General features: G+C 38.9%; 1 protein-coding gene across 8 annotated transcripts in view; it reads left to right on the forward strand.

The window, feature by feature from the left end:
* Positions 1 to 14,366, forward strand: part of SORBS2 (sorbin and SH3 domain containing 2) — a 260,527-nt gene that overhangs the window by 199,075 nt on the left and 47,086 nt on the right. For 5 of the 8 annotated variants that reach the window (XM_019552681.1, XM_019552679.1, XM_019552682.1 and 2 more), the window contains 4 exons: positions 1,728 to 1,811; positions 4,936 to 4,992; positions 12,600 to 12,649; positions 13,192 to 13,379. In XM_019552681.1, the coding sequence (XP_019408226.1) occupies positions 1,728 to 1,811; positions 4,936 to 4,992; positions 12,600 to 12,649; positions 13,192 to 13,379 (379 nt within the window). The remainder of the gene's footprint in view (positions 1 to 1,727; positions 1,812 to 4,935; positions 4,993 to 12,599; positions 12,650 to 13,191; positions 13,380 to 14,366) is intronic. The other 3 variants (XM_019552680.1, XM_019552683.1, XM_019552687.1) reach the window with 1 other exon arrangement.

The following is a 14,366-nucleotide window of genomic DNA, read 5'->3' on the forward strand; positions in this document are numbered from 1 at the left end:
AGGGAAGTGGTCCTTGCCCCTACCTTGGGTAAATTCAAAAAGAGGTTAGATGATCACCTGTCTGGGGTCTTGTGAACCCAGCATTCATTCCTGCCTGTGGCAGCAGGTCAGGCTAGATGATCTGATCAGGTCCCTCTTGACCCTAGCTACTATGAAACTATGCATATCTGAGCTGGCCAATGAACAAAGTCTCACACGGTAGTATTTATCTACTGAAGATTAGTGGACATGTATTCGATTACAGATTGCTAGTAGCAATAATTGTATTATGAAGTTGATGATTATGGCTAGAGTAGGACATATGAGTACACTACTAAGTTTTGCTATGTAGTGTGAGCAAGTAATTTATCTCTGGCTCTCATTTCTTCATCTGTGAAACAGGAGCAATACTTCCCCTGAATCATATACAGCTTGTGAGGATAAACAGAAAAGTAGATCCAGCTTGATTTGGCCGATAGTGTTTTACATAGTGAATAGCCTTCATTCCTCATGTAGACTGCCTAAATCTTCTTTGGAGGACTTCTGTCCAGACCTGGCTTAGTTAATTCATGAACTCTGATAAACTAACATTATACAGCTATGAATTAAATATAGCCACCTCACATACATATTTCTGTATTTAAAAATATAGTAAACTGAGAGCATCTTGTGCTTTTGTGCTGCGTGACAGTTTACTTTGAGCTGTACCAAAGAATACAATATCGCAGGGAAAATAATTGAGAAAATTAGAAAACCTATTTACAATAAAGAGCCCGTGTAGAACCACTGGGGGTGGGGGAAGGGGTTGCTCTGCTATGTTTCCGTGCTGGTTAAAGAATTATGTTACTTGTTTTTCTGTTCACTAAACTGTTTCCTTCTTGCTGCTCATCTCCAATTTTTACTGTGAAATGTGAAAAATATCAATATAATATTTTTGGTGTAATAAAAAGGTCTGTAGGAGATAGAAGATGGGAAAAGACCAAAGCAAAAGTAATATGGAACCCACAATTATTGTTTATATATATTTTCATGGAAAGGAATTACATTGATACCAGTTCCATTCCATAGGCTGAAACAGCTTTTCAATATTGCCATGCCTGCATGATGCATATTGCTTATCTCTTACGGTACGCTTCGCTTCAAGATGGCAAGAACCCGAATTAACATGCTTTGTAAGAGGACAAGGAGTGGTTGAAAGCAATATTGCTGAAATCATATGTACTCATCTACTGTCAGACAGTTTGGGCACTTTCTGGTACACACTACAGAGAAAAAACAGCTTGAAATGTTTTCTTAACAAGAAAACAGTATCTGGTATTATTAAGTTTACTGAGCAAAAGGACATAACCAAGCAGAAAAATACCACTCTCATTTGTTGTATAATTATAGTCCTTTTTAAAAAACAGGTTTTAGATCTTTTTCAGACAGCCAAAGGTATTGATTAATTTTTGAAATATTATTCTTAAAATGCTAGATGTTTCCTATATTATGTGTAACTGTGCAATGGTCATCGGAAGTCCAAGCTGAAAAAAGTGGAGTTAAAACATTAGTCTGTGATAGCTCTTGAACAAAAGCAATTCCATATGAAATCCCATCTTTATTCCTTGATTTTATTTCATTTCTCCCCTCTCCATATCACCCCCACACTGTTTTTGTTTGACAAGTTTGTGTTGTTAATGTGACATGGCATTTCCAGCACTTTGCTTAGTGTGTACTTTTCCTTCCCTTTTCCTTCACAACTGCTCCAGACTGATCGCATAAACCCAGATGACATAGATTTAGAAAATGAACCCTGGTATAAATTCTTTTCAGAGCTGGAGTTTGGACATCCGGTAAGTGAGGATAGACTATTAATGTTTAAACTTTAGGAAAAATATATTTCTAGGATACAGTTCACAAATTACCAAGTGTAGGAAGAGTCACCCCCTGAAGCTGAATAGGACTTTTTTCTACGAAAGAACAACACAACTGAGTCCAGTATATGCATCCAGCCAGTTTCGTTAAGTGCTTACCTGCCAAACCAGTGACTCTACTGGCTAATTTAAGTCCACAGACTACGTACAACAACTGATGTGTAAACACCTACAGCATCAGTTGTATGTAAAACATAATTGTTTGCTTTCTTTATTAAACCTTTAGAAATTAGAAGCATTTGGTTAGAACAATTTAAGAGTAGAAGTGGGACCTATTAATTTTTATATTGTAGATTTCAAACAGGCTAACAACATAAATACTCAGTTTTCATTGACAGTGTGTCTTAATTTAGTAAATGCAGACATACACACCCACAGATAATGCCTCTGGGTATATATCCTGATTTTTTTTATCCTTTGTCCATCTGAAACATGCACACAGAGAACATATGACTTTATACATAAATCAGGGAGATCCCTGTTAGTTTTTGTTTGCACCCAGGGTATGGACAAACAACTTAGATGTACTTCAGGAGAATGGGGAGACTTGCTCATAAGCTGCTCAGCAGTAAACTGGCTCTTATGCCTGCTCCTTCTATATAGTATGTGCAAGTTAAACCAGGGTATCTTACTGGTTCATTCAGTGGTGAACTCCCCTGATTTAACTTTCACTTACTACAGGATAGGACTGAACACATGGAAGGGTTCCTGCCAAGCAACTGAAGTGCAGTAAGTCCACTCCTCCCCTCTTTAACCTCAGTACAATTAGTTCACCTGTCCACACCTTTCAGAGGTCTGCTTGAATCTATTTATACTCTTTGGACCTGCTCCCCCTTTGCATCAAAACCCACATCCCCAAAAGGACTTCAATAGACTGTTGTAGTCCCAAAATAGCACTCCTGAAAACCTCTGCTCAGCTGCAGCTTAATCCTGAAAACACCTAAATTTCATAGGCACCTCACATTCAGACTTTAAAGTTTCTCAGGTACCAATAATTCTCCACTCATGTATGCCCAGGAGCACTTTATTTTTGACAGGACTGAGCTGCTCAGCACCCATCTTACACCAAAGCTATGTTCCTCCTAATACGCAGTGGTGGTTTCCACTTTCTTTTAGAGTAGTGATAGTGGAGCCGTGTTCCCTCAGCCCTTAAACCATGGAGACAGTGGCGCAACAAGCTCATTTAGCCCTTGGGTGGAGAGGCAAGTGTGGGGAGGCTGGGCTATGTCCTGCTGCCGCTTGCCCAGCCAGGAGAGTGGAGAGAGAGAGTTGCAGGCACAGCAGCACTGGGAAGCAGGGGCTATGCCCTGCTGCCACTTGCCCCCTTCCGCCCGGAGTGAGCAACTCCTGCATCGTGCCCCCCTTCCCTGACCTGGCTGGGCAAGTGGCAGGGCATAGCCCCCACTTCCAGCACTGCCACATATACCCCCCACCCCCCAGCTGGGCAGCTTGTCCCAGCCCCAAACCCTCCCTCACTGTGGGGGCATTGATCTGCCCCCCCCCACCTCTTCCCTCTCCACTCCGCCCACCACAACAGACTTAGCAGCTGGAAGCAGCTGTGTCCAACGTCCTTGAGGACTGCTGCCTGCTTAGTCTATGGCCAAATCTCCGAATTGAGTAAAATCTTTTCCAAATTGATTTGTAGGCTTCCAATTCAATTTGGACCTTTAAGTTGGTCTCCCGATTCAATTTGGATTTGGAGATTCAGCTGCCGAATCGGGCCATATCTCCTCTGAATTGAAGCAGCTACCAAAGCTTCGTACAGCCCTATCAGGTATATAACTACCTTCAGGTATAGAACTGTGCCTGCTGTTACAAAAACTCCCTGTGGTGGGGGGAGCACTTCTACCCCGATGCACTAGCTGGGTACCAGGATGCTTCTATGGCCAAACAGGGGAGGCACAGGGATGCCTCTACCATACTAAAGGCTCCAAGCAAGGGAGTGGGCAGGATTCTGGTACCCCCTCATAGTCGGTGCTCTGCTTGCCATGCCCTAGTTATGCTACTGTGTGGAAGATGTTTCCAGATTACAATAACTAGCTAGAGCACTTAGCAAGTAAGTGAAAGGAGTAGATTTGATTCCCCTCTAATAAAGGAGGAAACTAAAGCTATCTTGCCCTTATCTACACCATCCAGAGAAGAGCCCATCCTAAGGTGTCTAATTCCCCATGCACTGCACAGGGAGCCTACATGCCTTACTCTGGGTTTTGGGTTCCACTCTGTCCTTGCTAATTCCCAAACCAGAAGCCACATAGCTATTTTAATATGGTGCTGCTTCTCAGCATGACACTGTCTTGCTCTGAATACACAAATCTAAATCCTTTTTTGGACCCAGCCCTAAGTGAATAGCAAAACTCCCTCAGTGAGAGTAGGAGCAAATCCTGTATCTGCAGACCAAATATATGCAAGTAGAAGCCTTTGAATTATTTTTAGAGCTTTACATAGGGGGTCCTAATTTTTGCTGAACCAATGTATTTAATAACACAAAAATACAGAAGTCATTTAACGATTTTTTAAAAAAAATTACAGTCCAACAGTCTATATTATATCATATTTTCATTCCAACCCAATCTTTAAAGTCCTTTTATCTGCCCAGACTGTTTTTAATCATTCATCGCTATATAGATAAACATAGGCAAATTAGTTTCTGTCACAAAACTAAAATACTAGCAAGGTCAGTCATCCTTATCTTCTATAAGGTAAAGTGCATATGGAGATTTCACTGGTAGGCCATCAGTCCCCAACCCTTTATAGTCTTCTCTCTCAGTAGTTTTAGAAATAGCTGTTCTTAATACAATTATTCAAATTTAAAATTTTGCTAACTAAATTTACTAACACTTTAAGATGCTTGATGATTATTACAAAATTGTTGTAGCACATTTTTCCTTCCAGTTTCCCCTCATTTTGCTGTATATGTGTCACTCTTGTATCTGATGCTGTCAACACCTGGTTTCTAATTATGTCACCTTCTCCACATGTTTCATTCCTTGCTGGCATTGATTCTCCTCCATTTCATCTCTACACTTCTGCTTATATGATGCAGCCTCCTAAAAAACTTTTGGACTATGTTCAAGACAATTCTTCTGGTGTTTCTAATGAGGTAAAGGAAGCATTCTTTCTTGTTTAGATGACTAGCTTGGGAAACATGGTTGTGATACTTTCTATACATATCTGAGTTTGTTAATATTTAATGGTATCCTACCAATAATCAATAGCGTTTCTAATTCTATATCATTTACCTCTGTCTTCATATCCTTCCAGATCTTTTATGTATATGGATGTTGTTTTTATTACACTAGACACTGTGAGTCCATGCTCCTCCCATACCACCCAGAGATTAACATTCATATTTACAACATAAACCATATGCTTTTAAATCTTGATGCAATATCATTTCCTCATAGTTGGGCAAGTGCTTTGTTTTCAAATCCCCATGAACTAGTCAACGTAAACTACAATTATGATGAATATATCTAGCTATAAATTGTAGACTTCAAGTGAAACTCATGTTGAACAAGTTTTATTCCACTGAAATATATGTAATTAGGCTTACTAATCAGGCTATCCTACGAGGAATTATGGCTAAATGTTAGTAGCAAATAACCTAGGAATTGACAGTGATCATGATTCTGATTCAAAAGCATCAGGATGAGATAGGGGCTGTCAGTGCCCTGTTCTAACTTGGGGAAATCCAGATTTTCATTCTAGTTTCCATATACATGTTATGGTAGTCTTTGTGTCTGTGTGTCCTGTATGACATGTGTAGTAGCTTTAGGATATTCACATTTCTCCTTTTCTTCCCATCCAAAAAAGGAAAATCATGGACTTCATAGTTCATTGCATTGTAGACTTCCATGAGAATTGAATGCACTAAGCATACAATAGAGGAGGCCAATTGAATTTCCTGAGCTATGGCGTTTTGGAATAAAGCTAGATAAAATATTTATAACATAGTCATTTTCCAATTGATTAATTAAAAAAAACTCTTTCTGATTGAAAAAAAAAAGTATGTATGAATTTGAAGCAATTTCTGAGAAATTTTACCTGAGATATTTTTCACTTCTGAAGTTTTTAAGGGGGAAATCTGGCAAAGGGTACTTTGCTTAAACAACTTTTCAGGAAATATAATGGATTCAATAAAACAGTAAGGGAAGCACATTCAAGCAAAATGTTTTGACAGTAAGTTAGCATCAGTTTTCACATGTGCACGTATACAATCTTTCCCCAGTTTTTCCTGCATCTACTGCCAATTACTATGAAAGCCTAGAGTCGGGAAACCACTCACACATGGGTTAAGTTTAAATATATACATAACTATTTTCTTGAATAGGGATGAATTTAAACATGACAAGATGAAAATTTCATAAAGCTTCATCCTCTTATTCAGTTATTTTAGCTGTTACTTTTTTTTATAAGTTTGACTCTGTTGCCCTTCATTGTAGGATAAGGGGGAGTTCATAGTTTGGACAGGGCTGAATATTCTAGAGAATATGTTTTTACCTGGGTTGCCGCCTAAGGCCTATAGCATATTGGACAGCTTTTAGGAATGGTGGGAATCATGAAATAGGGGAACCAGTAAGCCTCCTCCACACAGCATATGCAGACACAATGCCATTCAGCAAGTACACAGTGTACCTCCTCTGCCTTTAACTGCCTTCAACACACCATCACTTCTAGGAGCTTTAATAGGAGAAAAATGCATATGGTCTCCAATTCTTATTTGAGGTTCCTATTATACATGAAGAGATGAAACTGTGGCATGAGTGAATACGCTGCAGCTTACTGTATTTTAACATGCAATCATGGTTCAAGAGGGGAATCAAACAAACAAGGCCTTGCCATCCTCCCTAGCTTTGGCGATTTCCACCTGGAAAAGAAGAGGGGCTGCTGTTATATATGCATCTGTGTAGACCAAATAGGGAAAAGGGTATATGAGTGCAACTTTCATATCCAGGAACTATTAGTGGATGGTGGCAAAATATTTTGCTCTTCAAGTCCCCGACTCAAGCTGAATAGCAATTCCACATCACTGATGTATTCTCTTTAGTTGACATTTGGATGGAATATCTATCTTACTCTTGGTAGTCTATATTCCTTGAAGAGCCATTACACATGATCAAAAGAAAGCACTTTCTAGTTGTTGTTTGATGAAAGATGGTCAAATATCATGTGCAATTGTGGTTTCAATCAAATTTCTAGCAGAAAATCTACATTTCGTATTCCTCTGCAATTTTTATGATATGGGAGAAAACATATGGAAAACCAAAAACTCTTTGTTGCATAAACAAACAAAGACAACTGTAGTTTCTATAGCTGTCAGTGAAACTTTCTCAGTGCAGCTGGCTCTCACAATTTTATTAGAAGCCTCACAATATACAGTGTTTATCTCAAGTCCTCAGCTCCTGAAGCCAAATAGTTCCATGAAAAGCTCAACTCCCTTTTAAAAATGTAAGTTTCTACTTCTTATGGCTTCAGAGGAAAGCTTCATGATCTCTAAAAAACAAGAAAGCAGATAAATGGAACTTGGAATGTTTCATTTTTTATAAAGACCTATGAGCCGGGGGCCAGACTCACAATATGTAAAACACACTGATTTACCAGTACAGCATCTTTCATCAGCTCTAAAATCATTCTACATCTTTAGAAAACAAAATAGGAACTGTTCCCTGAGAGCTGTAAACAGGTTTAATGCCTGTTCATGAAATTATGATCAACATATCTCAGTAACAGCTGTCCTTCTACTTCAGCAGCATGTGGAAAAGTTGTTTTGTGATGCTTCATTTCTTGCATGCTGCAGATTATTTGTTTTAATTTGTCACTGTAAACCTTCTCTCTAAGCTACAGAATAATTGATTTCCTGAGTTGGGTTTTTATATCTAAGGCTTGGGACAGATGTTACACATAAACCAGTTTAACTGATTAGAAATTGGTTTAAACCTGTAACAGAACAGATGTTCAGTGCACATAAACCAGTTTGAAAATGGCTTAAACCAGTTTGAGATAAACCTGGTTGAATGTAGTATCAGATTTAATTGATTTGGCACAAACTGGTTTATGCAATGTCTGTCCCAGATCCCTTACTGGTTTAAGTTAAACCAGACTCCTCCAGCAACCTGGCATGCTTTCTGGGCTGGGCGGGGCTCTCTGCTCCACAACAGGGCTGGAGCTACAGCAGAGACTGCAGGTACAGCAGGGTCTGCCTGTCTTCCCCCTGCCCTACCCAACCCTTACTGCTCAAGCAGGGAACTCCCCCCTCCCATCTCCCACAGCGCAGACCCCAGCCCCACAGACCCGAGGCATGTGGTATGCTAGCTAATGCTAGGAAGTGTCTGTATGTGTCTCCAATTTCACTGGGACAGGCAAACAGAACAGTGACCACTTAGGGCTTTTTGAAGCTAATCAACAGGTCAGCTGGTAAGCTGTTTAAGAAGAGTTTGAACTAATGGAGAGAAGCTATTGTTTTGCTGATGAGGTGATAAACACTGTTATCATCTTCCTGCTGGCTTGCTTGCTTGTCAGTTTTCTACAGACAGTATAAAGAAGCAGGGAGAGAGAGATTGAAAGCTCCATATCATCAGCAGATGCATACACTGCCTACCCGCCCTCCCCTTGCCTCAGAGTGCTAGCAGGGGGCTGGGGGTTGGCAACACACCTGCCACTCGAATAGCCAGTGGGGAAAAGCCCAGGACAGTTCAGGCAGGGTGAGAGTTTATACCCCTCCATAATCAGAGTGTCCTGCTGGGGCCTAGCCACCTGCCCCCCCCCAGCTCAGCACTCTGAAGGGGAAGGGTGGGCTGTCCCCACCAGCTGCTAGCCTGAGGCACTGCAGACATGTGCCTGAATTTCCTCAGTCCAGAGGGGATGTCTACCCAGTTACAAACTGGTTCAGCCTAGCCAGGTTAGACTAACCTGCAAAGATTGAATCAATTCAGGCTCAGGTTTTCTGAATGTCTGTCCATAGCCTAAAAGATATTGCTCTTGGGTCTTCTGTATCTCTGATTTTCATTTTTTTTTTTTACTAACCAATTACTTCCTTTTCAAAATACAATAGAGAAATCTGTTAGCACTTGGTAATAGTGTAAAGTAATGTCTAAGCATATTACCTAGACAGATGTCAGCAACAGATGAAGATCCATAGGAAAAACTTGCAAAAAATGTCTTTCCACTGGCTTGCAGGTTATTTATAACTAGTAAAAAAAAAAAAAATAGATATTTGTTCTCATATAATGGGGAAAATTGTGAATCAAGTACTAGCATGCAAAAAACTAAATGAGAAACAGATACAATGGGTCAGGAAAGCAAACCATCTTCACTGATGGAAGTTCCTAACATTGGAAAGATCAGGGTGTAATCAGTTTTCCCAGAAAGAGCCATTATAAAGCAGATATCCATGTGGTCACTGCTATAGAATTTTCATCTACCATGAATATACTTTTCTATCTCCCTGAACCTTAAGATTAAGGAAGGGCAGATTTAATGCATCATGTTGAGGGTTTATGTGCTATAGGTCACAAATTACAATTTAATCCTACCTGAGGCAACTTTAATCTATAAAGTATAGATGCAGAAATGACTTCTATACCACAGCAGACAGCAGTGGTATTGCGTATTATTTTTGCTACTTCCTACAAAATTGCAGGCTCTCTTTGATTACGTGCAGATCAGTCATGGCTTTCACATTGCCTGTACTTCAGCATTTTATGGAAAACTTAATTAGCACATCTAATATACATATTTAATTTAAAAAATAGTTACCTAAATTAATAAAATAAGTAGTCCATGTCCATGCTGACCTAATTTTCATCTCTCCTCTTCCCTCTATGGGGCAAGTCAGAGGAGTACAGTAGGATGGTGCCAGTATTTTTTTAACACAGGACTGCATAAAAATATTTCTTCTTACCCTAGGAAACCTTGTGTTACAGTAATGCACTACAGAGAAGAAGGATGGTGGGAGGCAGAAGACTATTCTGTTATTTTCCAATTTAGATCAAATGGAAATACCTGCTTTTTGCTGAAATCTAGTGTACATCAATGGGATGTGATTTGTTCTTCAGAGGCAGTTGTAAGATCCAATGGGATAAGGCATCAGTGGCAGGGATGTTTTAACAGTATCCAAAGGGGGAAGAACTCCATCAGTAAAAATGAGATTGCCTCAGTTCGCCCTTCAGCATGGTGATAGAATGTTAACAAAGGGATTCCAAAGAGTCCCCAACAGCACATTCCTACAGGAATGTATGGTACTTAAAAAAATACTGCCCAAACTCAGTATATTCTCTGCCTATCAAGGGATGAGAGAGTTAGTTTCTCTCATATGACAAAAACAGTGTCCATATCTTTATCTTTGTGCGCTTTGCTATTTTTGTCAAGTCGGGAGCTCTTGGTCATCGGACACATTACCAGTAATCACTCATGGAAGAGGCTCTCATTGATCCCTGGAAAGTTAGTTGAAATGAACATAAAAATGCTGAAAAGATTGAAGGGGAGTTATTTTCTTGAAGGATTTGCAGTCTTCACATAACTTTACCCAACGGCATATTTTGTTTCAGAATCAACTGAAAAAGAACACACTGGATACTAGACCTGGCCAAGTCTTAAAATTCTTGGTTCATGGGAAACGAAACATTGACATTTTGAAATTTCTTGAAAATAGAAATTCCATAAAGTTTGCTTTTCAGAGATGCTTCTACTTGTATATTTTTATAGTGTTCCCTCTCTATCACCTTTACAGTCACTTGTATTTTTTGGATTTGTAACTTTTTTGGACCAGGGAGTACATCTTGGTATGTGTTTATACGGTTTGGCCCTGACTGGGGCTTCTGGGCATTTCAGTCATGCAGGTATGTGGTGGTAATATAGATCAGTAAACCAAAATCAGTTTGGTTCAGATAAATAACAAGTCATATATATCGTTACCTAGAGCTCACCTGCAAGTCTTTTCTCTGGTAACTAATCAACACATCTTTGCAGTTTTGTATAGTTCTTGTTTTTAACAACTTTCAGCTTCCCTTTCCATGGAAATGAGATAATACTAAATCTTATTAACCAACTGATTGGAGGGTGCATATAGACAATCACAGAGGCTGCTCTGATGCACTGTAACTACAGTGCATCAGAGCAGACTTAATTAATTACTTGAGTAATTAAGACTCAAGTAATTACCGTGCTCCAGCGAGTCTCCATGTCTTGTCTATCAGTGTCTCCACGCTTCAAAATGGGGTGGGGCACTTTAACTAAAGCTCATTAGACAAGCTTTAGATAAAGCACCCCTGCTGCCATTTTGAAGTGTGGGGATGCTGATACACAAGACATTCTGGGCGCTTTCAGAGCCACTGTAATTAAAGCACCCCTTTCCACTCCTCTGATAGCACATGTAAAAATGCCAAAAATAACTGGCAAAGTTGCCTAAAACTTCAGCTGTGTTTTAGCAAATGTTTGATTCATGCTTTATCCAAGCTTGTGGGATTATCTCTGTATTTAAATGTGATAAAGTACACTGGAGAACAAAATAAAAATTTCTGTTAGTGTTTTGATGGAATCAATTTGTGTGTGATATAGGTGGTTAAAGAAGGTAGGCAATTGAAAAGTAATTAAAGACAGCTAAAGAGTCCCTCGTATATCTTGTCCTTATAGAACCCATTACATTTAGGTAGTATTGACTGTCACTGTGGAATGCATGTGCTGTGCAGAATGCTAATGATGTTACAGAATCTATTTCAACACATTTCTCAAACCAAGGAGGACCTCTAGAGGTGTGATTATATGCCTCTCACATGATTTGACAAAGTAATATATTGAAACTAAAAAGAGCTCAAGATGATTATATATTTTCTCTGTGATTTCACAGTCCCTATACCCTTCCGTACAGAGAGAGTAGTTCCTGCAGCTTATAAGACTTTGTGCAAATTCTATTTCCAGTTCATTAGTTCAGCTCTGAAATGTATAGCATGAACTTAAAATACGTTTAACATCTGAATGACAGCTTTGTACCCACGAAGAGGCGCCACAGGGACAACATTATTCTGTTTCTGGCTTTCACAAATTGTAATACTGTGTGTCTCTAATTCTGGCTGCAGCCTGGAAATCCATTAAGTGATTGGTTTAAACGTAGTCATCACTTAAGTTTGAACTTATGTTGACAACTTAAAAATATTTCAGAGCAGCTTTACATTCCATCTTCTCACAGCAGTGACATTTTACATCTGTGGAAAGGCTTCTGTGATAAGAACTGTTCATAATATGAACTTAGGACAACCAACAATTGGCTACAAAACTCATGTCTCTTTCAGCTATTTATACAAAGAGTTTCCAGCTGTAATTGATATCAATACTTTGGTGAGTAATTGGGAGAAATGATGCAGGCCATATGACCAGATAAAAAACTTCTTAGAAGTTTCTTTTTATGTTTTACTGTAAAGTTTATTTCAATCCCAGTGTATCTAATGTTGAAAAAATGTGCAGAAAGGCACTAGCATTTTTGGATTTTTATCAGTAGTACTTTTAAAATAGAATTGGTTTAAGAAATGTAATGGTGCTCTTTAAAAATTGCATAACTTTTCTTAATAAATATTCCAGTACATATAACTTGGAGTGTGCAGGATATTTATCATGATTTATCCAGGCTTCTTATAGTTTATTAAATGAAAATTGCTTCACAATGACAGTAGAAAACTATAGAAGTTTAATAGATTCACTTATTTGCTTTTACAGACCTCCTTATATCACTCTTCAACAGACAAAGGCCTGGAGAGACCTTCTAGGTAAGACATAATACAGTAAACAAGACAAATGCTAGTTACAGTAGACAAGCTAACAAACCTACAAGGTTTGCATCAGTATACACTAGCCTAGATACCTGTACCCTTGAATGCATAAGATCTTAAATCCTATTCTTTCATATTGACCTTGATTTAGGATTTCTTCATATATCTACTCTCTTATGTCTACCCTCTGACTCCTGTTTACATCCTGCATAACATTGCTCACAACACACATGTTGGGTTGGGTTTGGAGGACGTGGGAAAAAATGTAGCCATTCTAGATGGGCAGAGATTTTCCCTCCCATATCCCTGCTGAAGCCTGTTGTGAGCACCAGCTATGTAAGGGGGAAACAGGCAGAGGACTGTGCTTCCAGAGATGACACATGGAGCAGTTTTCCCAGGTGTTCAGTAGGCTAACTCCATCTCTGCTGTTAAGTGTTTGATGATTTATTGGGTTGCCTTATTGATCCGTGGGGAGAAGGCATTCAAGTGAATGCTGGGTTCAAAGCCTAAAATGGAACTAATATTGATTACTTCTTTAGTTCTGCAAGTACTGCAAGTGACTACAGGAAAAGGAGGAAGTCAGAGCCTGCTGTAAGTCACCAGAGGGCACACAGCGATCAAAATGCAAACAGGCCTAGTCTAGGTCGGGCAGATGCACAAGGCTTGTACAACACCCTCAGAAAGCCTTTCACTAGCTCTTCTCCTTCTTCTCCATCAAAAGCAAAAGGTAAGAGCCAAACAAATCTGAAAATGGACAAGAACTTAGTTAATTCCTGAGATTTTAGCATAAACTATACAGAAAGTTGGTAATAATTGGAAGGAACTGCCTGCTGTTATTACGGAGAACTGTAGCAGCTGTCTTCTGTTGAGGTGTTAGCATATTTATTCATGCATAATTATTTTAATTGATTCAAATCTAGATTGTAAAGGGGTTTGCCACATGCAGGATCTACAGCACATTTTAAAGAAAGAAAATTATTTGCTTCATTTCACATAATCTCTTAAAAGTATATTTAGTACATTGCATTCTTACCAGTATTTATGAAGTTATTAAAAAGTTTTAAATGCTTCCCATATGTATAGAACATGAATGATGAGAAACAGCATTCATGATTACTGCCAGGTCAAGAAATCTTGAAAGCTTTTCTCCCCTTGTTCAAGCCTATAGCTGATTTTTGACAGGTGATACATTTTAAAGAGCTAATTAAGCAAGAAAGCACCCCTTGTATGAAACTGAATTGATTAATTTTGTTAATGCTTAAAAGCACGTAATAGGTTAGATGCAACCCTTTGTTTCTGCTTCTTATGTAGGACAGTCCTTTATTAATTAACAGCCCTTCAAACCTCTCCTCCTTTTCTTCCCAGTAGTTCTTTCTTGTAACCACATTTTTATTTTTAAAGTAAGACAAAAGGTTTGCAGGCATTATAGCAATTATTTATTGAGTCTTCCTATTCCCCTTTTCTTTCCATTATCTATCAGCTAAGATTTGTAATCAGGCCCACTTTGTCCTCAGCATTGTGTACATTTATTTTTTAAATGGCAGTTCCTCACCCAGAGAGTTTATGGGCTAGGTTGCAACAAAAGAAAACAAGGAGAGATAGCAAATTAACAGTGGGGAAGATGATGGCAGGAAAGGTAATAGTTAAACCAAGCATGCTTTGGAAAAAGGAGCAGTAGCTATTATATGAGTAGTCTCTATATCGAGGAATACAT

This window comes from Crocodylus porosus, unplaced genomic scaffold (genome assembly GCF_001723895.1).
Source record: "Crocodylus porosus isolate Cpor-Errol unplaced genomic scaffold, CroPor_comp1, whole genome shotgun sequence".
Lineage (NCBI taxonomy): Eukaryota > Metazoa > Chordata > Crocodylia > Crocodylidae > Crocodylus > Crocodylus porosus.